The sequence below is a fragment of the Narcine bancroftii genome, chromosome 4, assembly GCF_036971445.1.
Source record: "Narcine bancroftii isolate sNarBan1 chromosome 4, sNarBan1.hap1, whole genome shotgun sequence".
In the NCBI taxonomy this organism is placed as follows: domain Eukaryota; kingdom Metazoa; phylum Chordata; class Chondrichthyes; order Torpediniformes; family Narcinidae; genus Narcine; species Narcine bancroftii.
The window spans coordinates 293,350,247-293,375,707 of NC_091472.1; the positions used below are offsets into that span (position 1 = coordinate 293,350,247).

Below are 25,461 nucleotides of genomic sequence, written 5' to 3' on the forward strand. Positions count from 1 at the left end.
AAATAAATTAACTAATAATCTGGTGGTTAAACATACTTTAGGGATATGGATACAATTTAGAAAACATTTTGGTTTAACTGATTATTTCTTTAAACCTTCCATGATTGATGTAACTTTTAAAGAATGGTATAGAATGATCGAATCCACGCTGCTGAAGATCAAACTGCGCTGGGTAGGTCATGTCCTCAGAATGGAGGACCATCACCTTCCCAAGATCGTGTTATATGGTGAGCTCTCCACTGGCCACCGTGACAGAGGTGCACCAAAGAAGAGGTACAAGGACTGCCTAAAGAAAGTTCTTGGTGCCTGCCACATTGACCACCGCCAGTGAGCTGATATCACCTCAAACCCTGCATCTTGGCGCCTCACAGTTCGGCGGGCAGCAACCTCCTTTGAAGAAGACCGCAGAGCCCACCTCACTGACAAAAGACAAAGGAGGAAAAACCCAACACCCAACCCCAACTAACCAATTTTCCCTTGCAACCGCTGCAACCGTGTCTGCCTGTCCCGTATCGGACTTGTCAGCCACAAACGAGCCTGCAGCTGACGTGGACATTTACCCCTCCATAAATCTTCGTCTGCGAAGCCAAGCCAAAGAAGAATAGAATGATCATTAACTGTTTTAAAGATTTATTTGTCATGGGGAGTCTAGTTTTCTTTGAACAACTTTCAGTTAAATACGATCTACTAAATATTCTGTTTTTTGTTATCTACATTAGGTTTTTTTTTACAATCTCAATTACATACATTTTCTAAGAGGACTGATAAGAATTTAAATTAACTTGGAAATATGAATTAGGGGGACTACGTTTACCACATTTTCAAAATTATTATGAAGCAGCCCAATTTAAATTTATTAGTTGATTGATGGATTTGGAACGGACCCCTAGTTGGGCCAAAATTGAGATGGCAAATATCTCTGAATTTGAAATACATCAATTTTTGTTTAGATGGAATGTAAATTTGTTACAGCAACATAATGTGCCTATATTAAAACATTTAATGAAGTTATGGACAAAGAAAAAGAAAATGATAGGTTCTAGGGGTGAATTATCGGCCTTGACTCCGATGTATAATAATCAACTTATTTCTTTCTCAATACATAATCAAAGTGGAGATTTAATACATAATCATTGGAGATTTAAAGGTGTGGAAAATTTGGGAGATTGTTTTAAAGAAGGTAAATTTTTATCTTTTGACCAGATGAGGGACAGTTATGGTATTAATAAGAACTCTTTGTTTCTTTATTATCAAATTCGATCTTTGGTAAAACATGTGTTTGGTAGAGATATGATTTTACCTGAAATGACTAAATTTGAGACTTTTCTTATGAAGGTACCAGAGAAGGGTTATATATCATTTATGTATCAAATATTACAGGATGGTATGGATAAAAAGGGTTGGGATAAATCCAAAGGTAAATGGGAAGTGGATATCGGTTTTATTTTTTCCGAGGATGATATTTGTTAGGATAGAGTAACTCGACTGATAAATGCACGCTATGCAATGATTAATTATAATTTTTTTTACATCAATTATACATAACACATGAAAAACTAAAAAGGTATGGTTTTCATGAATCAGATTTGTGTTTTAGATGTGGTAACTCTGTTGGAACTTTTTTTCATGCAGTTTCATGGCTAGGTAGACGATGTTGTTCAGATGGAGGGACGTTACCCTGCCTAATCATGCTCAATGGCTACATGATGTCTTAACATATTTAAATTTAGAGAAGATTAGATGTTCAATTTCCAATTTGAATTCAAATTTTCAAACACTGTGGGGACCCTTTTTGAATTACTTTTATAATCTTTGATTTTTTATAAAGGTAGAACTAATGAGATAATTTATCACTCTGATAAGAATTCTGTCTTCCTTTTTGTGGCCAAACAGCTTCTTTCTTGGCTGTGGGTTTAGATTTTCCTTTTTTATAATAAAAAAATCAATACAATATCATTTGTTTGATTAAAATGTGGGGGTACCTTGGATGAAACGGTATGATTTAAGTGTAACATATCTTTTTGACTATTAACATATATCCATATATGCTCTGTAGTTTTGCATGTGAAATTTCAATATTAATAAAATTATTGAAAAAATTATTGGCACATGGCATAGTCACAGAATCTCAGAAAACAAATTATATAGAAAAACCCCATTTGACTCAGTGTCCTACTAGTTGAAAATGAGCTACCCAAACTAATTCCACTAGATCAGTACAAAAACATTTGAAACAGAAGTTGCTTGTCAATCAATCCCCTTAGGCCTGCTCTAATCCAATAAGATCATGACTGGTCTATTACCTCATATCAATATTTCCTGCATCTTAGTTCTGTCGATCATGGTTCCTTGTGTATACTTTTACTTTTTAAAATACATGATGATAGTGTCTCAAACCTTTAGATTCCAAATTATTTTGAGATTTATTTTTAAACATCCAATTTTATTTTTTAAAATTTCTGTTTTTCTCATTATAGAAATCTTTCTCTCTTATTTGGAGTGTTGGCCATTGCAGCCTACAAAGTGAGGGCTAACACTATAGATGGCTGAGATGCTTCATTACCTGAGGAGCTGAACACCTTCTATGCCTGCTTTGAGAACCAAACAGTGCCTACTAGAAATCCCTGAAAAGGCTGAGGACCCTGTGATATCAGTCTCTGAGGGCAATGTTAGAACATCATTCAAGAGAGTGAACCCTAAGGCCTCAGCCCTGACGGCATACGTGGTAGGGTACTGAAAATCTAACTAGCTGGCGTGTTCATTGACATTTTCAACCTTACTGCTGCAGTCACAGGTTCCCACCTGCTTCAAAAGGGCATCAATCATCTCAGTACGCAAGAAGAGTAGTGTGAGCTGCCTCAACAACTACTGCCCAGTAGCACTAACTTCTACTGTGATGAAATGCTTTGAGAGGTGTAAGGTAAAACATCATGAGATGGGAATGTACAGGGCTGTAACAAGATGTAAATGCATCCTTGTACTTACAAGATAAGAGAGACATTGATGGATTGAGAGGCAGGAAGCTAGCAGGGAAAGGATAGCAACAGTTTTAGTCATTGGACAAGTAATGATATGATGATGTTCTAAGCACATATCCAAGGGTATAAAAAATCACCATTTTGCTGATAACGGCAGAATGCATTCTCCGACTAACATGTTTAGTCGCAAGTGTTACAATCCGGTAATAAAGAACAAAGAACCCTGATTTCGACTCAGTCTGGTGTTTGTCTCACTCATTCATGAACAAAGCAGACCTAACAGAGGCTGGTCATGGCCAGAATTAACACGTACCTTAGCAAAGATCTGGACCCACTGAAATTTGCCTACCATCAGAATCGCTTCACAGCAGATGCAATGCACTGGTTTTCCACTCAGCTGTGGATCACTTCAAAAACAGCAATTCATTGTCTACAGCTGGGCCTTCAATACCATTATTCCCTCAGTGCTGGTCAAGAAGCTACAAAATTTGCCTCTGTACTCCACTCTGCAACTGGATCCTTGAGTTTCTCATTGGAAGACCTCAGACAGAAAGAATTGAAAACAATGTCTCCTCCTCACTTATTATCAACACAGGCACACTCAAGAATGTATGCTTAGCCTACTACTCTACTCATTATACACCCATGACTGTGTGGCCAGGCACAATTCCAATGCCATCTACAAGTTTGCCGATGATACCAAAGTTGTCGGTAGAATCACAAACGGCAATGACGAAGCGTACAGGAGGGAGATAGATCAGCTCATTGAATGGTGAAACGACAACAACTTTGCACTCAAAGTCAGCAAAATCAAGATGATGATTGTGGACTTCAGGAAGAAGTCAGGGGAACACAACCCAGCCCTTATCGAGGGCTTAGTACTGGAGAGGGTCAGAACTTCAAATTCCTGGGAATCAATATCGCTTTGGATTTGTCCTGGAGCCTCCATGTTGATGCAATCACAAAGAAGGCTCGCCAGTAGCTATACTTTGTGAGATGTCTGAGAAGATTCAGTACGCCACCGAAGACTCTTGTAACTTCTATAGGTATACTGTGAAGAGCATTATGGCTAGTTGCATTACTGCCTGGTATGAAGGTGCAACTCTCAGGACAAGAGTAAACTCCAGAGGGTTATTAACATGGCCTGCAACATCACAGGCTCCAGACTTCCCTCCATCAAATCATTTAAAAATTTCATGGTTTTCCTTGCTTTTTTGAATGTTTATACAAAACATTCTATCTCATTAGTACTTGGGTGATAGGGTGCGGACAAAATATGTCTGATATTGTTGTCACGCATAAATTTTTTAAAAAAATGTTCTGATGTAAATTGACGCCCATTGACCGTATCTAATTCATGAGGCAATCCATGAGTGGCAAAGATAGCTTGTAGACAGTCAATCATGGGTTCTGCTTTGGTATTTTTCAGCTGTGAAACTAGTGGCCATTTGGAGTGTGCGTCCACTGCTATTAGGAAACTCTCACCCATGACTGATCTAGCGAAATCTACATGAATCTGATGCCAGGGTTTGGATGGTCATTTCCATGGGTTAGCTTCAGCTTGCAGCATTTTTGGCTGCATTGACTGACATATTTGGCATTTTTTTTTACTGTTGTTTCAATGTCTCTGTCTATGGAGGGCCACCAGACATGCATCCGGGCCCGTTCCTTCATTCGTACCATTCCCAGATGGTTGTGGTGCAGTTCTGATAACATAGTAGTTTAACATTTGGCTGGAATAATTGTACAGGTAAACATTTTTCTTCGACTGATAGTTTATGGCAGAATGTGTGGTAAGGCTTTAGATCTTCTGGGATGACCAGATTTGGGCACCCATTAAGGGTGAAGTATAGGATTCCCAGTGTAACTTCTTTACTCGGGTCATAGTGGATCAGCACCTTATTTGTTGACATTAGAATTTCCTTTAGTTGATCGACTGTGTTTTTCGTTTCTGTGTTTCAACACCAAACATTTTGATCTTTCTTGAGTAATTGGTTCAGTGGGCTGCATAGTGTAGACATATTAGGGATATGTTTTCGGTAGTGAATAACAAGTCCTAGGAAGGACTGTAATTCCGATTTGTTGGTTGGGTATGGGGCCTTGTGACCTTGTGAACAGCTTTTGTTCCTGCTGTATTCATTCTCACCCCCTCATTGTCCATTGTAAACCCAAGATAATGTTACTGAGGGGCGCATAAAGACATTTGTCCTTTCGGAATTGTATATTACCCTGTTGAAGTCTGGTTAAAACCTTTTCAAAGTTTTGTAAGTGATGGTATCATCTAGGAAACACCAAATGAGTGTGCATGTAGTAATATGTCCATTGTTGCTTGAAAAAAATCACAGGTGTTGCTGAAACTCCGTAAGGTGCGTGTACAGGTGACTAGTCCCAGATGAGTATTGATTGTCACATATTCCCTTGATTTTTTTTGTCTAATTCAATCTGTTAATATGCTTGTGACAAATCTAGTTTTGTGAATTTTAGTGCTTGGAACAATTCTTCTGCCTTGGGCACAGTGATGGATTGATGGTGACTTTGCTTTTCGTATAGGTTCAATGGGCGCTGCCCAATTGCTGTATTGTATTGGTTCTAATATGCCTTCAATATTTTAGTTTGTTTAATTCAGCCTCAATTTTTCCTTTCAATGCAAGTGGGACTGCAATGGCTTTGAAGAATTCTGGTTCTTTTAATTGCAGTTTGGCTTGAACACCTTTGATTTTCCCCAATTCTTGTTGGAAAACCACTGCGTGGTTGTTGAGGATTTGGTCACGTTCTGGCTGGGAGGTGTCCACGTGGTTAATATTGAACGGATTTCCAGCCAGTCTCGGGGAATGTGCTTCTTCTGACAAGTTTCTTTTGACAAGTGCTGGACCCTGGATATCTATGATGTAGCGAGAGTTTTTGGTTGTTGTTGTTAATATTGTACTTGGACCGTACATTTTCCAAACACTTTTAATTCGGTCTCCTGTAACAGATCTTAGAGTTATTTCAGTTGTTTCTACCGTGGTAGCAAGCATTCCTTTACTTGTAACGGCATTAGGGTCACCTCTGCCCCTGTGTCTAACTCCATCTTGAGGGAGCGTCCGTTTATTTTTAGTGGTACAAAGATTGCTGTGTTTCCGCTGATTATTCCTCAGATATATATCTCAGGAGCTGAAATTTAAGGAGCTAGGTTGCCTCTCTCGCTCTGCAATTATTTTGACTTTAGCTGCCTGGTTATTTGCAGGCCACATGAGCTTCAGAAGCGGACATTTAGCTTTGACAGGTATTTCTGTTTTGCAATGATTGCATTTAGAATTTTTGAAGAAACAGTTTTTTGGTCAATGGTTGTATTTCCCATAACGGAAGCATTGTTGGCAGGAAGACCTCCTGACCAGTAGGTTGACCCACATTGCAGTTTTTATCTGCCATTTCAGAGCTGCAGGCAGCCCTGTATGCAATCTGCAACGTAACGTCTTCATCCATTGCTAATAAATTTTTGCCCTGCTTGGTGATTTTCCAGCCCCATCATTAATCTGTCTTGCAGTGCCTGATTTAGAAATTGCGCAATGTTGCCAGCTATTCACTTACTGTTTCTCCTGGTCTTTGTCTCCTTTCATAGAAGCGCTGCCTTTCTGCCGTAACTGGTGGTTTGGGGCTTAAATGGTTCCTTAGAGCTGTGCATAATTCATTGAATGTCTTTGTTCCTGGATCCTCCAGATCCAGCAAGATCTTAAGGTCGAATATTTTGCTGGGAAGAGGGCACGTTTAAGGTTTATTGGACCTTCCTCAATATTGTGGGCTACGCAGTAGTGGTTAAACTGTACTACATCGTTATCCCAACTTTCCCTCTGCCATCTTGGTGTGCTTTCACCTTGATCTTTTGGCAGAAATTTGTTGAGGTTGTTAAGTAGTTGTCTTCTGTTGTTTTCCTTCTCCTGGTGTATGGAGTATGTGTAGGGTTCGTTTCGTTCCTTGTTGCCGCCGTTGTGTATGCATTCACACAATTAAGACTTGGAGACGTGATGCTTTCTTATCCTTTACTTCTATTCAACTAACATGGCTACTGACAACTCAGGGTTATAATATGGAAGGGTGACATCGTGACATGAGCGTCATGATGCCCAGCAGAGGGTGGCCTTATACCCAACAAGGCAGTGTCCTTAAAAAAAAGCAGCCTCTATCATCAAAGACCCCCCCACCATGCAGGCCATGCCCTCTTCACTCTGCCTTCATTTCAGATTCTGATTTTTCTTTTAAGACAAAACGGTTCTTATCCACCTTTGTCATTGTTTTGTGGCAACTCAAATCACAAAATTCCACTAGGAAACAAATTATATAATTTTTGGTATACTCCCATTATAATTCATGTTATCAGCAATTATTTTCCCTAATCCTCACAAAAATAGGTTTTGCGCCTTAAAGAAAATAATGTGCTTGCTCAGTGCAAATATACACAAATCTAAAGGGGAAAACAAAAATAAGAAATTTCAAAGCCTATGTTTGAAATCACAAATCATAAACCAAATTTAAATATTCTGCCATAATAAATAATTCAACATGAATTTAATGTTAATCCTTTGACAAATTAAAATGACCCCTTAAAAGCCAATTATTTTTAAAATTTAAATTTCAACTTGCAGCACAATAACAGGCCATTCCGGCCCACGAGCTTATGCCACCCAATTGACCGACAACCCCTGGTAAATTTTTAACAGTGGGAGGAAACTGGAGCACCTGAAGGAAACTCACTGACACAGGGAGAACGTACAAACTCCTTACAGACAGCGCTGGATTTAAACCCAGGTTGCTGGTTCTGTAACAAAATTGCGCTAATGTCTATGTCAACCCTGCTGCCCCCAATATGCTGTACATCAAAAGTTCATGCAGTTATAAGTTTATCAAACATAAATATGTATGTCTTCTTCTTTGGCTTGGCTTCGCGGACGAAGATTTATGGAAGGGTAATGTCCACGTCAGCTGCAGGCTCGTTTGTGGCTGACAAGTCCGATGCGGGACAGGCAGACACGGTTGCAGCGGTTGCAAGGGAAAATTGGTTGGTTGGGGTTGGGTGTTGGGTTTTTCCTCCTTTGTCTTTTGACAGTGAGGTGGGCTCTGCGGTCTTCTTCAAAGGAGGTTGCTGCCCGCCGAACTGTGAGGTGCCAAGACGCACGGTTTGAGGCGATATCAGCCCACTGGCGATGGTCAATATGGAAGGCACCAAGAGCTTTCTTTAGGCAGTCCTTGTACCTCTTCTTTGGTGCACCTCTGTCTCGGTGGCCAGTGGAGAGCTCGCCATATAACACGATCTTGGGAGGGCGATGGTCCTCCATTCTGGAGACGTGACCTACCCAGCGCAGTTGGATCTTCAGCAGCGTGGATTCGATGCATGTAACCACACAACAAATAGAACTATATGGAAAATGTTGAAAATACATCAGGAAGCAGTTGAGGAATCAAAACTTTAAATTAATTTAATCAGACGTATCATCAAAAGTAGAAAATGTTACGTTTTTTCTGGAATAAGAATGGAGGAACAAACAGAAAAAAAATGAACAAGTTAAAAAAGAAGAGGAATGGTAAAGAGATCAATAATTATGCAAAGATGGTTTGAGGATTTGTAAATGAGAAAAGCAGAATTATGCCTGGTTTCCATTTAAAAAGAGTCAAAATTCAAATACTAAACCTATGTTAAGAAGGCTGTAATATGCATCACTGGGCAGCTGAGTATCAACTATTTTCTGTTTACACTTCAACTTTCAGACCACAGCAGTTATTTTGCATCTGCATTAATCAATGGATGTGACCCATGGTTACATATTCACATGCCAATAAACAAATCTCAAATGCCTTTGTTGTATTCTACCATGTTGCTTTAATCATATACTTCATTTGTAATAACTATTTTATATTTCATAAGACTTGCAATGTGATCACCTCTATTATTTAAACAGTGTTGGAATAGTGTTTACCTCTAAATAATGCATACATTCCATATGACTGCAAATATCGTTAAGCACTCTGCCAGAGACTGCATATATTTTCTACATAGTTCTTGATATATCCCACCATAATCAACTATTGCAAGCAAGTTACTCACTTTTTGAGAATGAACTGGAGGCATTTGATGCAATTTGTCTCATTCGGGCTCCATGACAGCTCAGTGCTACCAGTCTAGAAATAATGGCTGTTTTTCCAAATCCAACATTTCCCACAATTATTGTTCCTTTCTTCATTGGAGAACCCTCATTTTTAAGATTCTCATCTATCTTCTGGAACAGCCAATCACGACCAATAAATATTGAATCTGTAGTGATGCTTGGCACCTCAAACAATAATGGCTTTAAGACAATATCGACTGGTTTGTAGGGAGTAAGTCGTGCTAAAAAGAATAAACTAGTTAGTTTTTTTTTTAACCACTTTGATCTCATTAAAATTTGCACAGAACACTACAGCAATTTTTTGGACCATTGTAAATTGTGTTTCTTAAAATATTTTGCAATAGTAGGAGAAAATCAAATTTAAAACTTTACCAAGATAAAAACTAAACTAACTTATTACAAGATTTTAAAAAAATACAAACTAATGAATTACAAGGAAAGAAAAACCCAGCTTCATTATTTCATTGTGCCAAAATCATCTGGGAGGCTCATAAAGCTCCAGAGTGGTGAGGTCTTGAGTGGCAGCTGACCTTGAAAAATTTGGTTCAGCAAACATAGACAACCAGGCAAAACAAGCTCAACTCCTAAGGGATTTGCATTATGTTTAATTGATAGCATTCATCAATGAAAAGTGTATTTTCCCCCCATTAATGGTGCAAAAATGCATTAATTTTAACAATCAAGTTCATTTGGCAAAACAACAACTATATAGTTGTTAAATGCAACATTGGTATTCATATCTAGAAGAATAGGATACAAAGGCAGTGGTGTGATGTTGAGGTTTTACAAGGCCTCACTTGGAACATGGGGTGCATTTTTGAGATCCTTATTTAAGGAAGGATGTGCTGCCATTGGAGAGTTCAAAGAAGATTTACAAGAATGATTCCTGGAATGAAGGGATTAGTATATGAGGAATATTTGACTTCTCTTGGACCGTACTCCTTGGAGTTCAGAAGGGTGATGGGAGACCTCATGGAAGCATTTTGAATGTTGAAAGACAGAGTAGATGTGGCAAGGTTGTTTCCCATGGTAGCTGAGTCGAAGGACAAGAGAGCACAACTTCAGGACTGAAGGGCACCTATTTAAAACAGGGATGCGGACGAATTTCTTCAGCCAGTGTGGTGAACCTCTGGAATTTTCTGCCATGGGCAGCTGTGGAATCCAGGTCACTGGGTGTATTTAAGAGAGAGATTGATAAATTTCTGAATAGTCAGGGTATCAAGGATTATAGGGAGAAGGCAGGGAAGTGGGGTAAATGGGAGAATGAATCAGCCCATGAAGAAATGGCAGAGCAGACTCGATGGGCCAAATGGCCTATTATTCCTACATCTTATAGTTTTATCTTGCAGTCCATATTTAATTAAAAATCAGTATTTTGATTTGAGACAAATTGTAATAATAGTTTTAAAATACTGGCAAAACAACGTGCTATTACATTCAACTTGTTCTACACTTATAATGGTTGAAAGTATTCCCAAAATTTGCTTTCAGAATCTTAAACTTGCAACATTCTGCTCAAAGACAACTAACATTTTGTGCAACACAAAGAAGACCATATGATGACAGGACCTAAAGAAAATTCCCTAGTCTTGAATTATAGCTTAACCAATTCTTATCCCGTTCAGTTTTGTGAAGCTACTAGTTTCAAACAATGTTTATGTACATTACTTCTACAATTTATAAGGACTTGACATTAGAAGTATAGCAATGCATAAATATTCTAATTTGAAATGGAATCCAAAAAAAGCACAGAATACAGTATAGAATATCTAATCTATAATGAAAGTTTAATTTGCTTTTAAAAAGCATGTCACAATGCCTCACCTTTTATATTTTGTTGTATTCTTCCTCCAGCTGTGTTATGCCAAGGCATCCTCATAGAGGTACGCAGTGGTGTGTTTCTTTCATCCAGGTAATTCAAATCTTCCAACTTTGCTGAGCTAGTTGCTGTTACCATAAAAAGGCCAAACCACATAAGATCAATATACTTGTTAAACATACATTCAGACATTATTAAATGAGTGTACAATTAACAGATTATTACCTCATATAGACTAATACAACTGTCACAAATTAATAATCCCAATATATTTTGGTTATTTGATGTCATCTGATGTATTGTTTCTGCAGATTCTTGTTATTCAAGGCAGATAGGAAAATGCATATCCATAACATATCCATAAAATGCAGCAGATAGGAAAGAAATAGCAACAAATTCCAAGTTACTTCACTTGATATGGTTCAACAGTTCCTCTATGCTCCACCCTGCTTCTCAACTAAATAGCTTGACATCAGTGACTGAATTCAGACATCAGCACTATTTTCCACAGTGGTGCCAGTACCCCAATCATGACAAGAGTAGATACAATTATGCAACTGATTTTATTCATCAAAGCTACAGAAGTTTTAAAACAATCATAAATCTTGAAGGCCCCTTAAAAGAAATAATATTCTGCAACAGTATAAATTACAGTTTACATGGTTACAATCTGTCGTAAAATGAATATTAGCTCAAGAACAAAAAGGCATTCTTCCTTTGTCACATTAATTGAAAATAGCAAAGACGTGCTTGAAAACTGGCCATATAGAAATTAGGTAGCCCTGCTAGCTGTGGGCTATAATCACTCTAATGTGTGCATTAACTTCTGTATTAAAACTCTTTCCCTTTCACTACTCCAGGCATCAGCAGTCCCCACCTCTGGCAACATTTGAACATTTAAATCAACTAACATAAATATTCGAGTATAATACGAAAAAAATTCCCCCTTTTTCCCCCCTCAAAAATTATACATGGAAGTAAATTTTTTTAAAATATCTGCAACTCGGGCCGGAGAGACGCCAGCGCGACTCAGGCGGGTGAGGTCGTGAGAGACAACATTGCGAATCAGGCGGCCGGGGGGGGGGGGTGAGTGAACAGAGAGACGCCAGCGCAACTCAGGCGGGTGAGGGGAGGGGGTGTGTCATGTCAGACGGCAGCGCAACTCAGCTGGTGAGACGCCAGTGAAACTCGGGCGGGTGAGAGGAGGGGGGGTTGTATTATACATGGGAGTAAAATTTTTCCCACTTTTTCCCCTCAAAAATGGGGGGGGGGGGGGGGTCACATTATACACGAATATTTATGGTAAGTCCACACATTATTTTCCAAATAATCTTCACCATAATTAATATTAATTAGAATTTCTACAACCACAACAAAAGTTGTAAATTGCAATCAAGTGGAAATATATATTGAATAAGCTAAAACCAGTATGTCAATATAAGTTTGCAAAGTACTGTTATGAGCCCAAAGGACCCCAAAACCCAGCAGCAATAGATATTCAACATGACAAGTAATTACTTAAATAAAAGTTGTTTTTAATTATCTGTAAACATGAAAACAGAATCAATCTTTAACTTATCTCTATTAAGTTAATTAACTCTAACCCCCTTCTAATTCTAAGCGCACATGTATGAAATGTGTGTGTAAATTTAAGAAAAGTTCTTTGGTTCACTGTCAATCTCACTTCTCATTCTTCCAAGTTCAGGCAATTCTTATACTGTGCACAGAATTTAACATGTATAAAGTTCACCAGGCTTTGGTGCTTGAAAGGTAAATGTTTACTGCTCAGGAAGGTTCTTGTAGGTTTGCAGAGAGAGGAGTATGATTCCAGGATTTCCACAACTGAGGTACCACCATTAGTCACCTCAATGTCTTGCTGAAGAAACTTGCCCCATCAGGGTTCTCCAGATGATAACCTCTTTCTTTCAGGCTATCACAGAGTCCCTTTCTGTTCCACTTATTCCAAGAGAAATATCAGACAGATAGGACTTCCAGCCATCTGCCACTCTGGAGCTTCCGTTTCAGTTCCAACAAGCTTCTCCTGGCTGACACTGTTTCAGCTGTCTCTCTCTCTCCATCTTAGATTCTAACTCCCAGCCACATGTCCTTCTCTCTCTCTTGCAAAATCCCCTCCTCCAGCAAACAATAGGAGTTAGGTTTCTGCTCCCATCTGTTGTTTTAGGTAAACAAACCTCATTGACCTTTGAGTGAGCACTTATCAGAGAGGTCAGAAATCTCCAACATAGACGACCTGATTCCTCCAAGACAATGATCTATTCATTTCATCACATCATCTCAATTAGCACTTACTTGTGAAATGTGCATAGCATTTTCCATGGAGTCTGTAAAGTCACTGAATATGAATTCTTCAGTATTTCAAATGTTTTAAAGTGTGTGTTTGTGTGTGTATTTAACCCCTCCACATCTCCATCGGGCACACAAAACTCAAAACGGTCAACCAGTTTACCTATCTCGGCTGCATCATCTCATCAGATGCAAGGATCGACAATGAGATAGACAACAGACTCGCCAAGGCAAATAGCGCCTTTGGAAGACTACACAAAAGAGTCTGGAAAAACAACCAACTGAAAAACCTCACAAAGATAAGCGTATACAGAGCCGTTGTCATACCCACACTCCTGTTCGGCTCCGAATCATGGGTTCTCTACCGGCACCACCTACGGCTCCTAGAACGCTTCCACCAGCGTTGTCTCCGCTCCATCCTCAACATCCATTGGAGCGCTTTCATCCCTAACGTCGAAGTACTCGAGATGGCAGAGGTCGACAGCATCGAGTCCACGCTGCTGAAGATCCAGCTGCGCTGGATGGGTCACGTCTCCAGAATGGAGGACCATCGCCTTCCCAAGATCGTGTTATATGGCGAGCTCTCCACTGGCCACCGTGACAGAGGTGCACCAAAGAAAAGGTACAAGGACTGCCTAAAGAAATCTCTTGGTGCCTGCCACGTTGACCACCACCAGTGGGCTGATAACGCCTCAAACCGTGCATCTTGGCGCCTCACAGTTTGGCGGGCAGCAACCTCCTTTGAAGAAGACCGCAGAGCCCACCTCACTGACAAAAGGCAAAGGAGGAAAAACCCAACACCCAACCCCAACCAACCAATTTTCCCCTGCAACCGCTGCAACCGTGTCTGCCTGTCCCGCATCGGACTTGTCAGCCACAAACGAGCCTGCAGCTGACGTGGACTTTTACCCCCTCCATAAATCTTCGTCCGCGAAGCCAAGCCAAAGAAAAGTAACCTACTCTAATTTTACTAATTTATCTCCCGAAAACATTCCCAAATTTTACATCACAGTACAATTTAACAAATTAAACCATCACAAGGTTTACAGTACCATTAAAATATTAATATTTCAATTCATCTTCTACTTTTCACATATCAGAGCACATAATTATCCTATGATTAAAAGGCATGCTAATGAAATAAACAAAATTAGAACCCAAACAGAAAATGATGGAAATGCTAAGCAGGTTAGGCACAAAAAAGAAAAGCCAAGCTAATGCTTCGAATTGTCGATCTTTCATAAAAAAATGAAGGATAAATGAAGGATATCCTTCATTTAAAAAAAAGATGGAAAGAGAGAGGTTAGCTTAAATGCCAAAGGAGGAGGGGAAGGGGAAGAGATCAAAAGGAGCGTGTGAATGATTGGGGCCAAAAATGCTGTGAGATTGGCACATTAATGGGGCCATTAGGAAGTGTCAAACAGGTCAGCATGTCAGGAGAGGGAACAAAAACGGAGTCAAAGTCACATTGCGAAAAATGCAACTAAAAAATGGCCAATTCTGATATGGAAAAAGCAAGCGAGTTAATGGAAGACAGAGCTATCACGTCTAGAAGGTTATAACATATCCAAAAGACAATATGCTGTTCCTCAAGTTTACGTAAGGCCCATTATAACAGTGCAGGACACCACAAATAAGAACACAATGAAGAAGTAGCAGGCCACAGGAAGCTTAAGATCATCTGCTTTGTGGAGCATTTATGTTTAGTCTGCAGGAGCAAGTCTTTAACCTCTGTGATTTCTAATCATTGGTTGCTGACAACAAATCAATTTTCTGTTAACTAATGATAGAGAATGAATCATAATTAGATGATAACATGGAACATTTTAAACCAAATTTTCTTGGTTATAAAACAATTATTTCAAAGAATGAAATGTCAGATCATAAAATGTTGAACAGATAAACATAACAGGAGGCTTCAAATATTTTTGATCCCCTCCTTCATAAATGAGTTTTTATAAGTACAATTACAAGGTAGAGTCAAAGGTAGGTGGATGGATGGATGGATAGTTCCCTCCATAATATTTGGCACAAAGGCACTTTTTTCCTTTATTTGCTCCTGTGCTTCAAAGTTTTAAATTTGTAATCAAACAATTCACATGTGATTGAAGTGCACATCCCAGATTTTATTCAAGGTTATTTGGATACATTTCAATTTGACCATTAGAAATTACAGCACTTTGTATACAAAGTCCCCTCATTTCAGGGCACTATAATGTTTGAGACATTTGGCTTCACAGGTGTTTGTGAGTATTTTGTTAAATTTCTTCATTGGTGCAGTTATAAGAGAGCTAGGCTTGCTTCTAAGCTTTTTCAGGGCACCATAACATTTGGGACGTTGCAATGGTAGGTATATTAAAGTAGTCATGTTTAGTATTCTGTTGCATATCCCTTACTGCTTAAAGTCTGTGATTCATAGATATCATCAGGTGTTGAGTATCCCTGGTGATACTCTGCCAGGCCTATTGCTTGCTTCTGGGGCTTGTCCTCTTAAGCTTTCTCTTCAGCATATGGAAGATATGCTCAAATGGATTTTGATCATGTGACTGTCAATCATTTAAGAATTTTCCAGTTTTCAGCTTTAAAAACTCCTTCGTTGCTTTATCTTTGTCATGCTGTAAGATGATGCACCGTACAATGAGTTTGGAGGCATTTTCTCTAACTTTACCAGATTCTATTCACCACAGAATTCATTTTGCTACTGCCATCAGCAGGTGCATCATCACTGAAGATAAATGGGTCAGTACCTGTGGCAGCCATACATGCCTAGGCCATAACACCCTCACCAACCATGTTCCACAGATGAGGTGGCAATGCTTTGGATCTTGGGCAGTTCCTTTACGGCTCTACACTTTGCTCTTGCCATCACTCTGACACAGGTTAATCTTGGTCTCATCTGTCCACAAGATTATTTTTTTTTCAGAATTCTGCAGGCTCTTTTAAATATTTCTTTGCAAACTGTAATCTGGTCATCCTGCTTCTGTGGCTAACTAGTGGTTTGCATCTTGTAGTATAGCGCTTGTATTTTTGTTCATGAAGTCTTCTGCAGATAGTAATCATTTACACATCCACACTACCTCCTGAAGAGTGTTTCTGGTATGTCAGAAAGGTGTTTGGTGATTTTCCTGCATCATAATTCTTCTGCCATCTGCAGTGGAGGTCTTCCTTGGCCTACCAGTCCCTTTGCGATTACAGTACTCGCCAGTACACACTTTCTTCTTAACGATGTTCCAAACTGTTGATTTTGGTAATCCTAAGATTTGAGCAATGTCTCTTAACTGTTTCATTCTTGTTTTTCAGCCTCATAATGGCTTCTTTGACTTTCAATGGCACAACTCAGTTTCTCATGTTGAAAATAGCAATTAGACTCCATAGATGATCAAAACCTTAAACACAAGCCTCTCTCTCTTACACCCGCACCAATAAAGCAATTAAACATACTTGAATAGTCGCAAACATCTGTGAAGCCAAAGGTCCCAAACATTATGGTGGCCTGAAAAAGAGGACTATGTATAAAAGGAGCTGTAATTACTACATGGTCAAGCCAAAATATATATAAATAGCCTTGAATTCAAATTTAAAACTGTAGAGTGCAGAGGAAAATAAATGGAGAAAGGGGGTGTGTGCATTTTGCAACAATCCCACATTAAAGTAACATCAAATTATTTCAAGATATTTTGTATTTTACACTCCTTTTTCAAAGCTGCTTATATATTTAATGTTTTGACAGCTCATTTTATAATGGTTAACCTTTCCTTACCACATTCATGGACAGGAAGAAATATGCACATGTATATACAGGTAGATCCCGACTTATGATGGGGTTCAGTTCTGGGACTTGCATCGTAGGTCAAAACAATACTGCACTCTACCTTTTTTTTATTTAAACGCGGAAAACTTTTGTTCAAAAGCTATTTACATTTTTTTTAAATTACTGCAATGTACACAGCTGAAAGCACACCAGGTTTGAAGAATATTTAAAGCATTGCACTAAAATGAATCGGTGATTGGTGAGTATGAATGGGACATTAAAGGGACCGGCCAGGGCATTGGGAGTTTGGATGGCGGATGGCCGGGGAGAGAACCCACGGTCGTGAGATTCAATATGCGGGCAGCCTGGGTTCTGGGAGCTTGGATGCGTGGGTGGCCGGGGAGAGCATCGATGTGTTGCTTATCGCAAGTTCAGGGAAACATCGGAATTTGAAATCAAAATTACAGATTCTGACCATCGTAACTTTGAATTATCATAAGTCAAGGTCTATCAGTACTGGGATAAATTATAGGAATGCACTTTTTTTTAAAACTTTATATTTTTGATTTCATTATTTCTTTCATATTTAACCTGACCAAAAATTATACCTCTACCAAGAATGTAAATGAACATACCAGCAACTGAATTAGGTCGTGGCATCAGGTGAGGTGATACAGACTGATTTGAATAAGCAACAGGTCCATCGGAAACAGCTTCTGCTTTAGATAGACTTAAGACAGAACTGTGTGCATCTTCTTCTGCTTCAGGAAAGCTACCCTCAAGTCTTAAATTCTTTGTGATACCAAGCTGTAGACAGTCCTTCATACTTCCATCTTTGTTCCATTCTAGACTTGAATTACTTCTTTCTTCATTTTCAGACGAGCTGGTTACTGTAGCTATAAATTCAAAAGGAATTTTTTTTTAAGTTATTTCACAATTAGATTATGTTTATTGCCCATCTTAAATGTCTTTGAAATGAATGGCTTGGAAGCATGATGCTTTCATTTTGATCAGCACAAAATCTACCCACATGTATATACTTAAAACTTCTGCATATCATATTCATTTTGAGTGGAATTAAATGTTAATCACATTTCTATAGGCTTGGAATCACACTCAGTTGGATGGGGTAAGGATGCAGATTTTCTCCACCACCTTCCTTCCTCCGCCATCCCCTACCCCATCCTCCACCACCCTCCCACCTCAAGGATATCAGCAAATGAGATGGATTTTAATCCAATAGTTTCACAGTCACTATTATTAATAGTACTTTAATTCTGATTTATTTAATTCACTGAATGTCCTACCTGCCATGGCTTATTTCAAAGTGAAGTTCAAAGATAATTAGTCAAGGATCATGTATGCTAGTCTAGTAATTTAACAATTTTGGTATCATTCCAGAGTTCTGAAGGAAAATGAAACTACGAGTACTTACATTCTGGATTTCATACAACCATACAACTTCCTAAAGTTAGCTTTGTAACAATATCAACATTTGGTTTATTTAATTTTCCCAGACTTAAACTGCAAGACCTGCAAAATTCAGAACATAGATGGCAATGAAAGAAGAATCAGGCATGCAAATATCCATTCAAATTTCCTCAATCAGCCAAATGACCCAACTTTTGAGAAACACAAAAATTGCTATTGATGGAACCGTGAGAAAATAATGAGTAGTTGGAGGAATTCAGGAGTCAAGAAGCATCCCTAGGTAGAAATGGTCAGTCAGCGACTTGAATCTGGAGCCTTTAATCAAGCCTTGTTAAAGGGTCCTACTGAGTCCTTCAATGTTTGGGCTGGGATAGTCTCTGCCTTCACAGACAACATTAAGATTTTTTTTTAAAAAGATGTACACACTTGAAACAATGGCACAATACATCTTTGAACGCCTAATGCCAACTTTTGACATTTGGCCAGCAACAAGTTAGATTACAAACCAGAAAAAGATTGCACGATAACAGAATTTCTAACAACAGAGATATAGGCAAATGAATTCTGGAATTAAAGCTAATCAAATTCTGAAATTTGAAATTCATTGTTTCATTATTGAAACTAACTTTACAAGTGCAGAGGGCTCCTTCGCCAATATGAAGCAACCAAATGCACAGATGGCTTTGTCAGGATCTACTGTATATCCCTGCTCCTTCGAACAATAATAGCCAAACACACAAAAATCTTATTAGTTAAGATACAAATAAAAAAAATTGAAAAATATTATAAAACTAAAGAAATCATAATTAACTGAATAAAATAAAATGAAAAGGAAATTATATTCTACTCACTCTTCTATCTGCAACTGTTCCTTACCATTGATTTCTATGGCTTAGTGTTCTTGCAACAGATTGATCTGTCATTGGCTCAGGTGGCACGGTTAATGTAGCGGTTAGCCAGCTATTTCAGTGTCATCGACCAGGGTTCAAATCTGGCACTGTATGCAAAGAGTTTGTACGTTCTCCCAGTGCCTGTGTGGGTTTTCCCCGAGACTCTGGTTTTCTCCCACCGTTTGAAATGTACCATGGCTGTAGGTTAATTGGGTGCAAACTAGGCAGCACAAGCTCGTGAGCCGAAATGGCTGCATTTCTAAATTTTTTTTTTAATTATTATTTTTTTAAAGTGTGAAGCTAAGCCAAGCATGGGAAATCTGAGGAGATGCGTGTTTCTCCAATAGACAACATGAGAGGTGCAGCACAATAGCTGGGGTGATAATTAACAAGTGTGAAAGATTTCACTTCAGCTTAAATAGAGCTTCAAGGCCAGTGGGGAAAAAAATCTGCCTACTATTTCAATCACGTCTACTAGTGCATGTTTTTTAAATGTTTTCGGAGGTGGTAATTTGTGAATGAAGTACATCTTATCAGATGTTCTCATCACCTCAAAATTGTACAAAGTTAACTATAAATGATTAAAGTATTTCAATTATTCTTTTGTATTGTTTTCTGTCAGTATTGCAAATGATTTACAGAGAAATTCTTAAGAAATTACTTAAGAATTAATTATTTAATTAAAATGAATTTAAAAATTTGAGAACTTATTTTCAGGACATGAAACCTCTTACCTATTATACCGCTATCCTTGCTTTCCAGAGTGGAGCTTAAGCTGGTAAGAGTCCCACAAGGACTGGGTTCTTTTTGAGGTGGTTTGTTGATAGAGCTATTCAGAGTTGAGCATGGGCTATCAGTGCCTGGAGATGCAGTACTGCTTGTTAATGTCGAACATGGGCTGATTCTCTGAAAACCATGAAGGATTTAAAACAGAAAAATGAATTCCATAAACATTTTAGAATAATAATTTGATAACTAGTCAAGAATTCCGATCATTTTGTGGAAGAAAATGTACACATTACACTTTTTAAGCGCAATATGAATTAGAGAGCAGGAGAGAGCATGGAAGATTATTGACAGAGGAAGTCAGTGGAGGACAGAGGAGATTGGGAGGAATAAGAGACCGGAGGTGGAAAGGATCACCATTTACAATAAATTCTCAAAGAAATTCAATTCACTTTCAAATTTCATATTTATCAAGCTAAAAAACTTAAACAAATTTTAATTTTGGATAAACTTTATCAAGTCATATTTGGTTTATTTAACATTCATACCATTTTTTCATTCTTCCCTTCTAGAGGCAGGCGAGCAGTAGTTGGAATCCCTTCGCCCAGTAGAAACCCCAATCTTGTCATCAGCTCTTGTGCAGCAGGAGAAGAACTTCGTTCATTACTTTTCTGTGAGTCTGTTAAAAATAACTTGTTATTTAACTTGGTGGTGATGTTTTGTCTGCATGTCCCAATTGCAAGTCTGTAACAAGCTTGATGAATATGTAGAGAAATCTGATCCAACATGATTAAGCATACATTTTTTTTTAATGGACTTGCTGAATCAAATGCAGTTTCTTTACAATGAATGCAATGTAACTTGCACACCAAGATGGAAGCTGCCCTTAGAAGCTATACCCACTTTTTCATGGGACACATATTTCAACTTCGTTTTTCCTCATTTTTTTCTGATAAACTGATATTTCAAATGTCACGAAATCCAGTTACCACTCTTCCATCAACTTAAAATGATTAATCTCCAATAACTCCCTTCCTCCACTCCTCAGTTTCCACTTCGACTTCAAAATATAGGGTAATGACCACAAGACTAAAGGCCCTCATGCCTATTTTGACTATACTTTTCTCACCCTACTTCTGAAAGGGCCATTTCATTCTTCCAATTTTGTCGTCTACCTATTCCCATTTAACACTGATTATTCACAATGCAAAAGATAAACTAGGTGACACTTTAAGGATTATCTGGTCGACTCCAACTCTTAATTGTTCTGAAGGAGGTTTTCAACATAGCCAGACCTAGCAATCTCTCTATTATTAACAGTTCCCTGGCCACTGGTACTGTTCCAATTTGTTTCAAGTGTGCTATGGTCCAGCCCCTGTTTAAAAAACGCAACAGAACCCACCACACCCAAAAATTACAGACCTGTTTCTCAACTTCCATTCCTGTCAAAGGCCTTTGAAAAAGATATTCTTAGTCAATCATTGCCCTACCTACATCAAAACAACAAATCGGAAAGATGTCAAACAGGTTTAAAACCCACCGTAGCACAGAGTCGGCCTTACTAAATGTGTAGAATGACCTGGTCCTTTCTACTGATTCAGGTGGCTCCTCCATTCTAATTCTCCTGGACCCTAGCGCAATGTTCGATACTGTGGATCACTCTATTTTAATAGACCATCTCCAGTATGGGGTTGGTTCAATGGAATGCCTTGAACTGGTTTAAATCACATCCTAATGATAGGACTTTCTCAGTTAATATGGGCAAATTTTCATCTTCCTCAGCTACCCTTTCTTGTGGGGTCCCACATGGGTCTATTCCAGGCCCTATTCTTTTTTCTTTATACATGCTTCCCCTTGGTCATGAATTTCAAATCACTGCATCTCTTTCCACTGCTAAGTTGATGATACTCAGCTCAAGCTCCCCTTGAAATCTAATTACCAAAAGACGCTTTCATACAGACAAAAAGCCCAAGTGTAAAGGCGGAGATTCTCCACCCTTACATTGGGAGACATCTCCATGAATGCACTTTGACTGACTCCAAGGCGTTGACTACAATCCCTCTTGGGGGGAGGGTCAGCGGCAGAGTGCTGCACTCCGCCACCCTGCCTAATGTACTGCTGCTGCACGTGGCTGGCTAGGGCCAGGCTGATGACATTACAATGATGCTGACAGCCCATGACCCATCTCCCCTCTCCTACTCACTCGCCCCTCTCCCTCCACGTCCCCCTCAGGCAGGGGCAGGGAGGAGTCACGTGATGGAGTAGTGGCCGGACGGTGAACTCCAGCCCTCTCCAGAAAAGTCGGGAAAAACAAGAGAAAACACAAAGGCCCAGAAATAAAAGTTACAGAAAAGTGAGTATAAAGGTGGAAAGAAGATGGCGACAAAAAAAGAAAAATCGAAAGCAACGGCAAGAAGAGAGGAAGAGAAGACAAAGGAGGGAAAAGGTGAAGGCCTTACCTGTCCGAAGAGGCCCGGTGCGGAGAGAGAAACCCGCTCCCTCAGGTCGGTAAATAATGGACTACAAAAATGGCTCGCTGAGCCGAGTAAAAGTGCGCAACCGCGCATGAAAAAAAACACACCGACGGGAGGGGGGACCAGCTGGGGAGTCGATCTCCACAGCCGGCAACGACAGCTGCAGAACACCTGCAGCAAGAAGAGACCACAGAAGACAATAGAAACAAGAAAGAAGAGGAGGAAAGGGCACCAAAGAAACAAAAGATGGTCAACCCAGAGGAAGAAGAAGAGGAAGAGTATGGTGAAATAGAAGAAGAAAAGATAGGCAAGGTAAAGGATATACTTGCTCTTATTAAAGGATACATGGAGTCATTTAAAGAATGGCAAACACAGGAATTTAAGGATTTAAGAAAAAGAATAAACAACACAGAAGAGAAAATAAATAAAATGGAGATGACCTTAACAGAAATGGGAAAAAAAATGGACAAGATGGAAGAGCGGGCAGTAGCAGCAGAAATGGAGGTAGAAGACTTAAAAAAGAAATTGGAGAAATCTAATAAAAAAACTAAAGAGACACAAGAACTACTAGCTCAAAAAATAGATACAATGGAAAACCATAACAGAAGAAATAACATAAAGATAGTGGGCCTTAAGGAAGATGAAGAAGGCAAGAATATGAGGGAGTTTATAAAAGAGTGGATCCCTAAGACCCTAGGATGTCCAGAACTACAGCAAGAAATGGAAATAGAAAGGGCACATAGAGTATTGGCCTCTAAACCACAACCACAACAAAAACCAAGATCTATTGTAGTAAAATTCCTAAGATATACTACAAGAGAAAAGGTACTGGAGAAGACAATGGAAAAAGTAAGAGAGGGCAACAAACCACTGGAGTATAAAGGGCAAAAAATCTTCATTTACCCAGATATAAGTTTTGAACTCCTAAAGAAGAGAAAAGAGTTCAATACAGCAAAGGCGATTTTATGGAAGAAAGGGTATAAATTTATACTAAAGCATCCAGTGGTATTGAAAATATTTATTCCAGGACAACAAAACAGACTATTCTCGGATCCAGAAGAAGCACGAAAATTTGCAGAACAATTACAAAAATAGACTGAGGGAGGAAGACGGTTAATGAGAGTTAAAATGATCACGATTGATATGTATGTGGGTAAAGACAAAAATAGACTGAGGGATGAAGACGTGTAATGAGAGTAAAAATGATCACGATTGATATGTATGCGGGTAAAGAGGTATAAGAGTGAATAGAGACAATGAGCATACATGAATGTATCTGTACTTAGAGGAAAATATAGATAGTATAGACAAGAATTAATAAGGGAAGGTAATGGAATAGAGAGAATAAGGAGGGAATTAAAAGAGTGACCTTTGTGACATATGAAAAGTGAAATCTTTTCTGGGGGGGCGGGGTGAGGGGAAATAGCGGTCACTGCAAAATTAGTTGACGCTTGCGAGTGGATTCGCAAATCCAAATGGAGAGGGGAGATGTGGTTGTCCGACAAGGGATAAAGGACAACTCAGGAGGGGAAGGGGAGATTGGGGATAAATAAGATAGAAATAGGAGAATAAGGAAAATGTTAGATGTTGTAGGAATGTTGTCTTATAAAGAGTTGAAAATAAGAAAACAGAAATGGAAAAGGAGGAAAGGTAATGATGGAAAAACGGAAAGAGAAGATAAACAAAATATAAAAGGGCTACGCTGAACTATATGTCTTTAAATATTAATGGAATACATAACCAAATTAAAAGGAAGAAACTACCAAATTTAAATGAATAAATGTATTCCATTAAAAAAAATAACATATTGGTTAAGAAATAAGATTGAAATATTCGAACAAGTATAGGAGCCTTACATTAAATACAATAGCGAAAACCTACCGGGGACAAACAGTACCTAAGTTGATGGAAGGAGAAGGAAAGAAAAGAATGGACTCAGTAGAATTTCTGGTGTAATTTTGTTGAATGACAACATTGTCTGACTGGCTTAAGGCAACCTAGATTGTATACCTAAAATGGATGAGAGGGGGGGGTGGGGGGGTGGTTTGGGAGGAAAGTGGTGGGAGAAAAAGTCACTGTATATGTGTGAAAAAGAAATAGTGTATATCATGGCTAATGTGATTTATGGTGTGAAAAATAAAAAAAAAGGCAGGGGCAGCCAGGTGCGGGCTGTGACAGCCCCGCCGGCCACTCCGGCACCTCATCAGGTCACTTCGGCCTTCGGGGCCAGTCATCAGCGCCAGTGGCTTAATATGTGGCAAAGCAATGCCCGTCTTCCCTACCCATAACCCCCCCATACAGCTGGAACCATTCTGAGAAACACAGAATAGTTGCAGCTGGGTGGAGGTTTATGAACAGGGAAGACGGCCATTGCTCTGCTGCGTGTTTATGGCAGGCAGTGCCACAGCAGCAGTTGCCCCACCTACAGGGGCTCCGGATGACACACCAAGGCGCCGCTTTGCTAAAAGCAGCACTGGAGCAGCCTTTTAGGGCTGCTCCATCGACAGGCAAGTTTAAAATTTTTTATTCCTTTTATTTAAAGATCTTGAGAAAGTTATCCATGTCCTTATATTAGTCAGTCTTCATCACGCCATCTGCAACTGGTTCTGAATGCTGCAGAAAAGGCTCCTGACAGGTGCTAAGAAGAGGAATCATACCACTCCTATTCTGGCCTCCCTCCATTGGCTGTCAAAATTGATTTTAAAGTTCTCCTGTTTGTCTATAAAAACCCTCTTATATCACAGATCTCCTAACTCCTAATTCCACTTCAAGACTGTTTCACATTGAAATTGTACTCAGGGATCGCTATTGCAGCCCCTAAGCTGTGGAACAACATTCCTCCTCCTATCAAATCAGCCCCTTCCATCAACTCTTTTATATCCAGATTGAAGATATACTTTTATTCACTAGCATTTTGAGTCCTCCTCATGCATCTGATTGTTACTTCT

General features: G+C 39.1%; 1 protein-coding gene across 3 annotated transcripts in view; it reads right to left on the reverse strand.

The window, feature by feature from the left end:
• Positions 1-25,461, reverse strand: part of tanc1a (tetratricopeptide repeat, ankyrin repeat and coiled-coil containing 1a) — a 124,720-nt gene that overhangs the window by 75,478 nt on the left and 23,781 nt on the right. For 2 of the 3 annotated variants that reach the window (XM_069935443.1, XM_069935445.1), the window contains exons 6-10: positions 20,588-20,718; positions 20,048-20,219; positions 17,628-17,888; positions 10,943-11,065; positions 9,058-9,339 (exon numbers count right to left, since the gene is read on the reverse strand). In XM_069935443.1, the coding sequence (XP_069791544.1) occupies positions 9,058-9,339; positions 10,943-11,065; positions 17,628-17,888; positions 20,048-20,219; positions 20,588-20,718 (969 nt within the window). The remainder of the gene's footprint in view (positions 1-9,057; positions 9,340-10,942; positions 11,066-17,627; positions 17,889-20,047; positions 20,220-20,587; positions 20,719-25,461) is intronic. The other variant, XM_069935444.1, reaches the window with a different exon arrangement.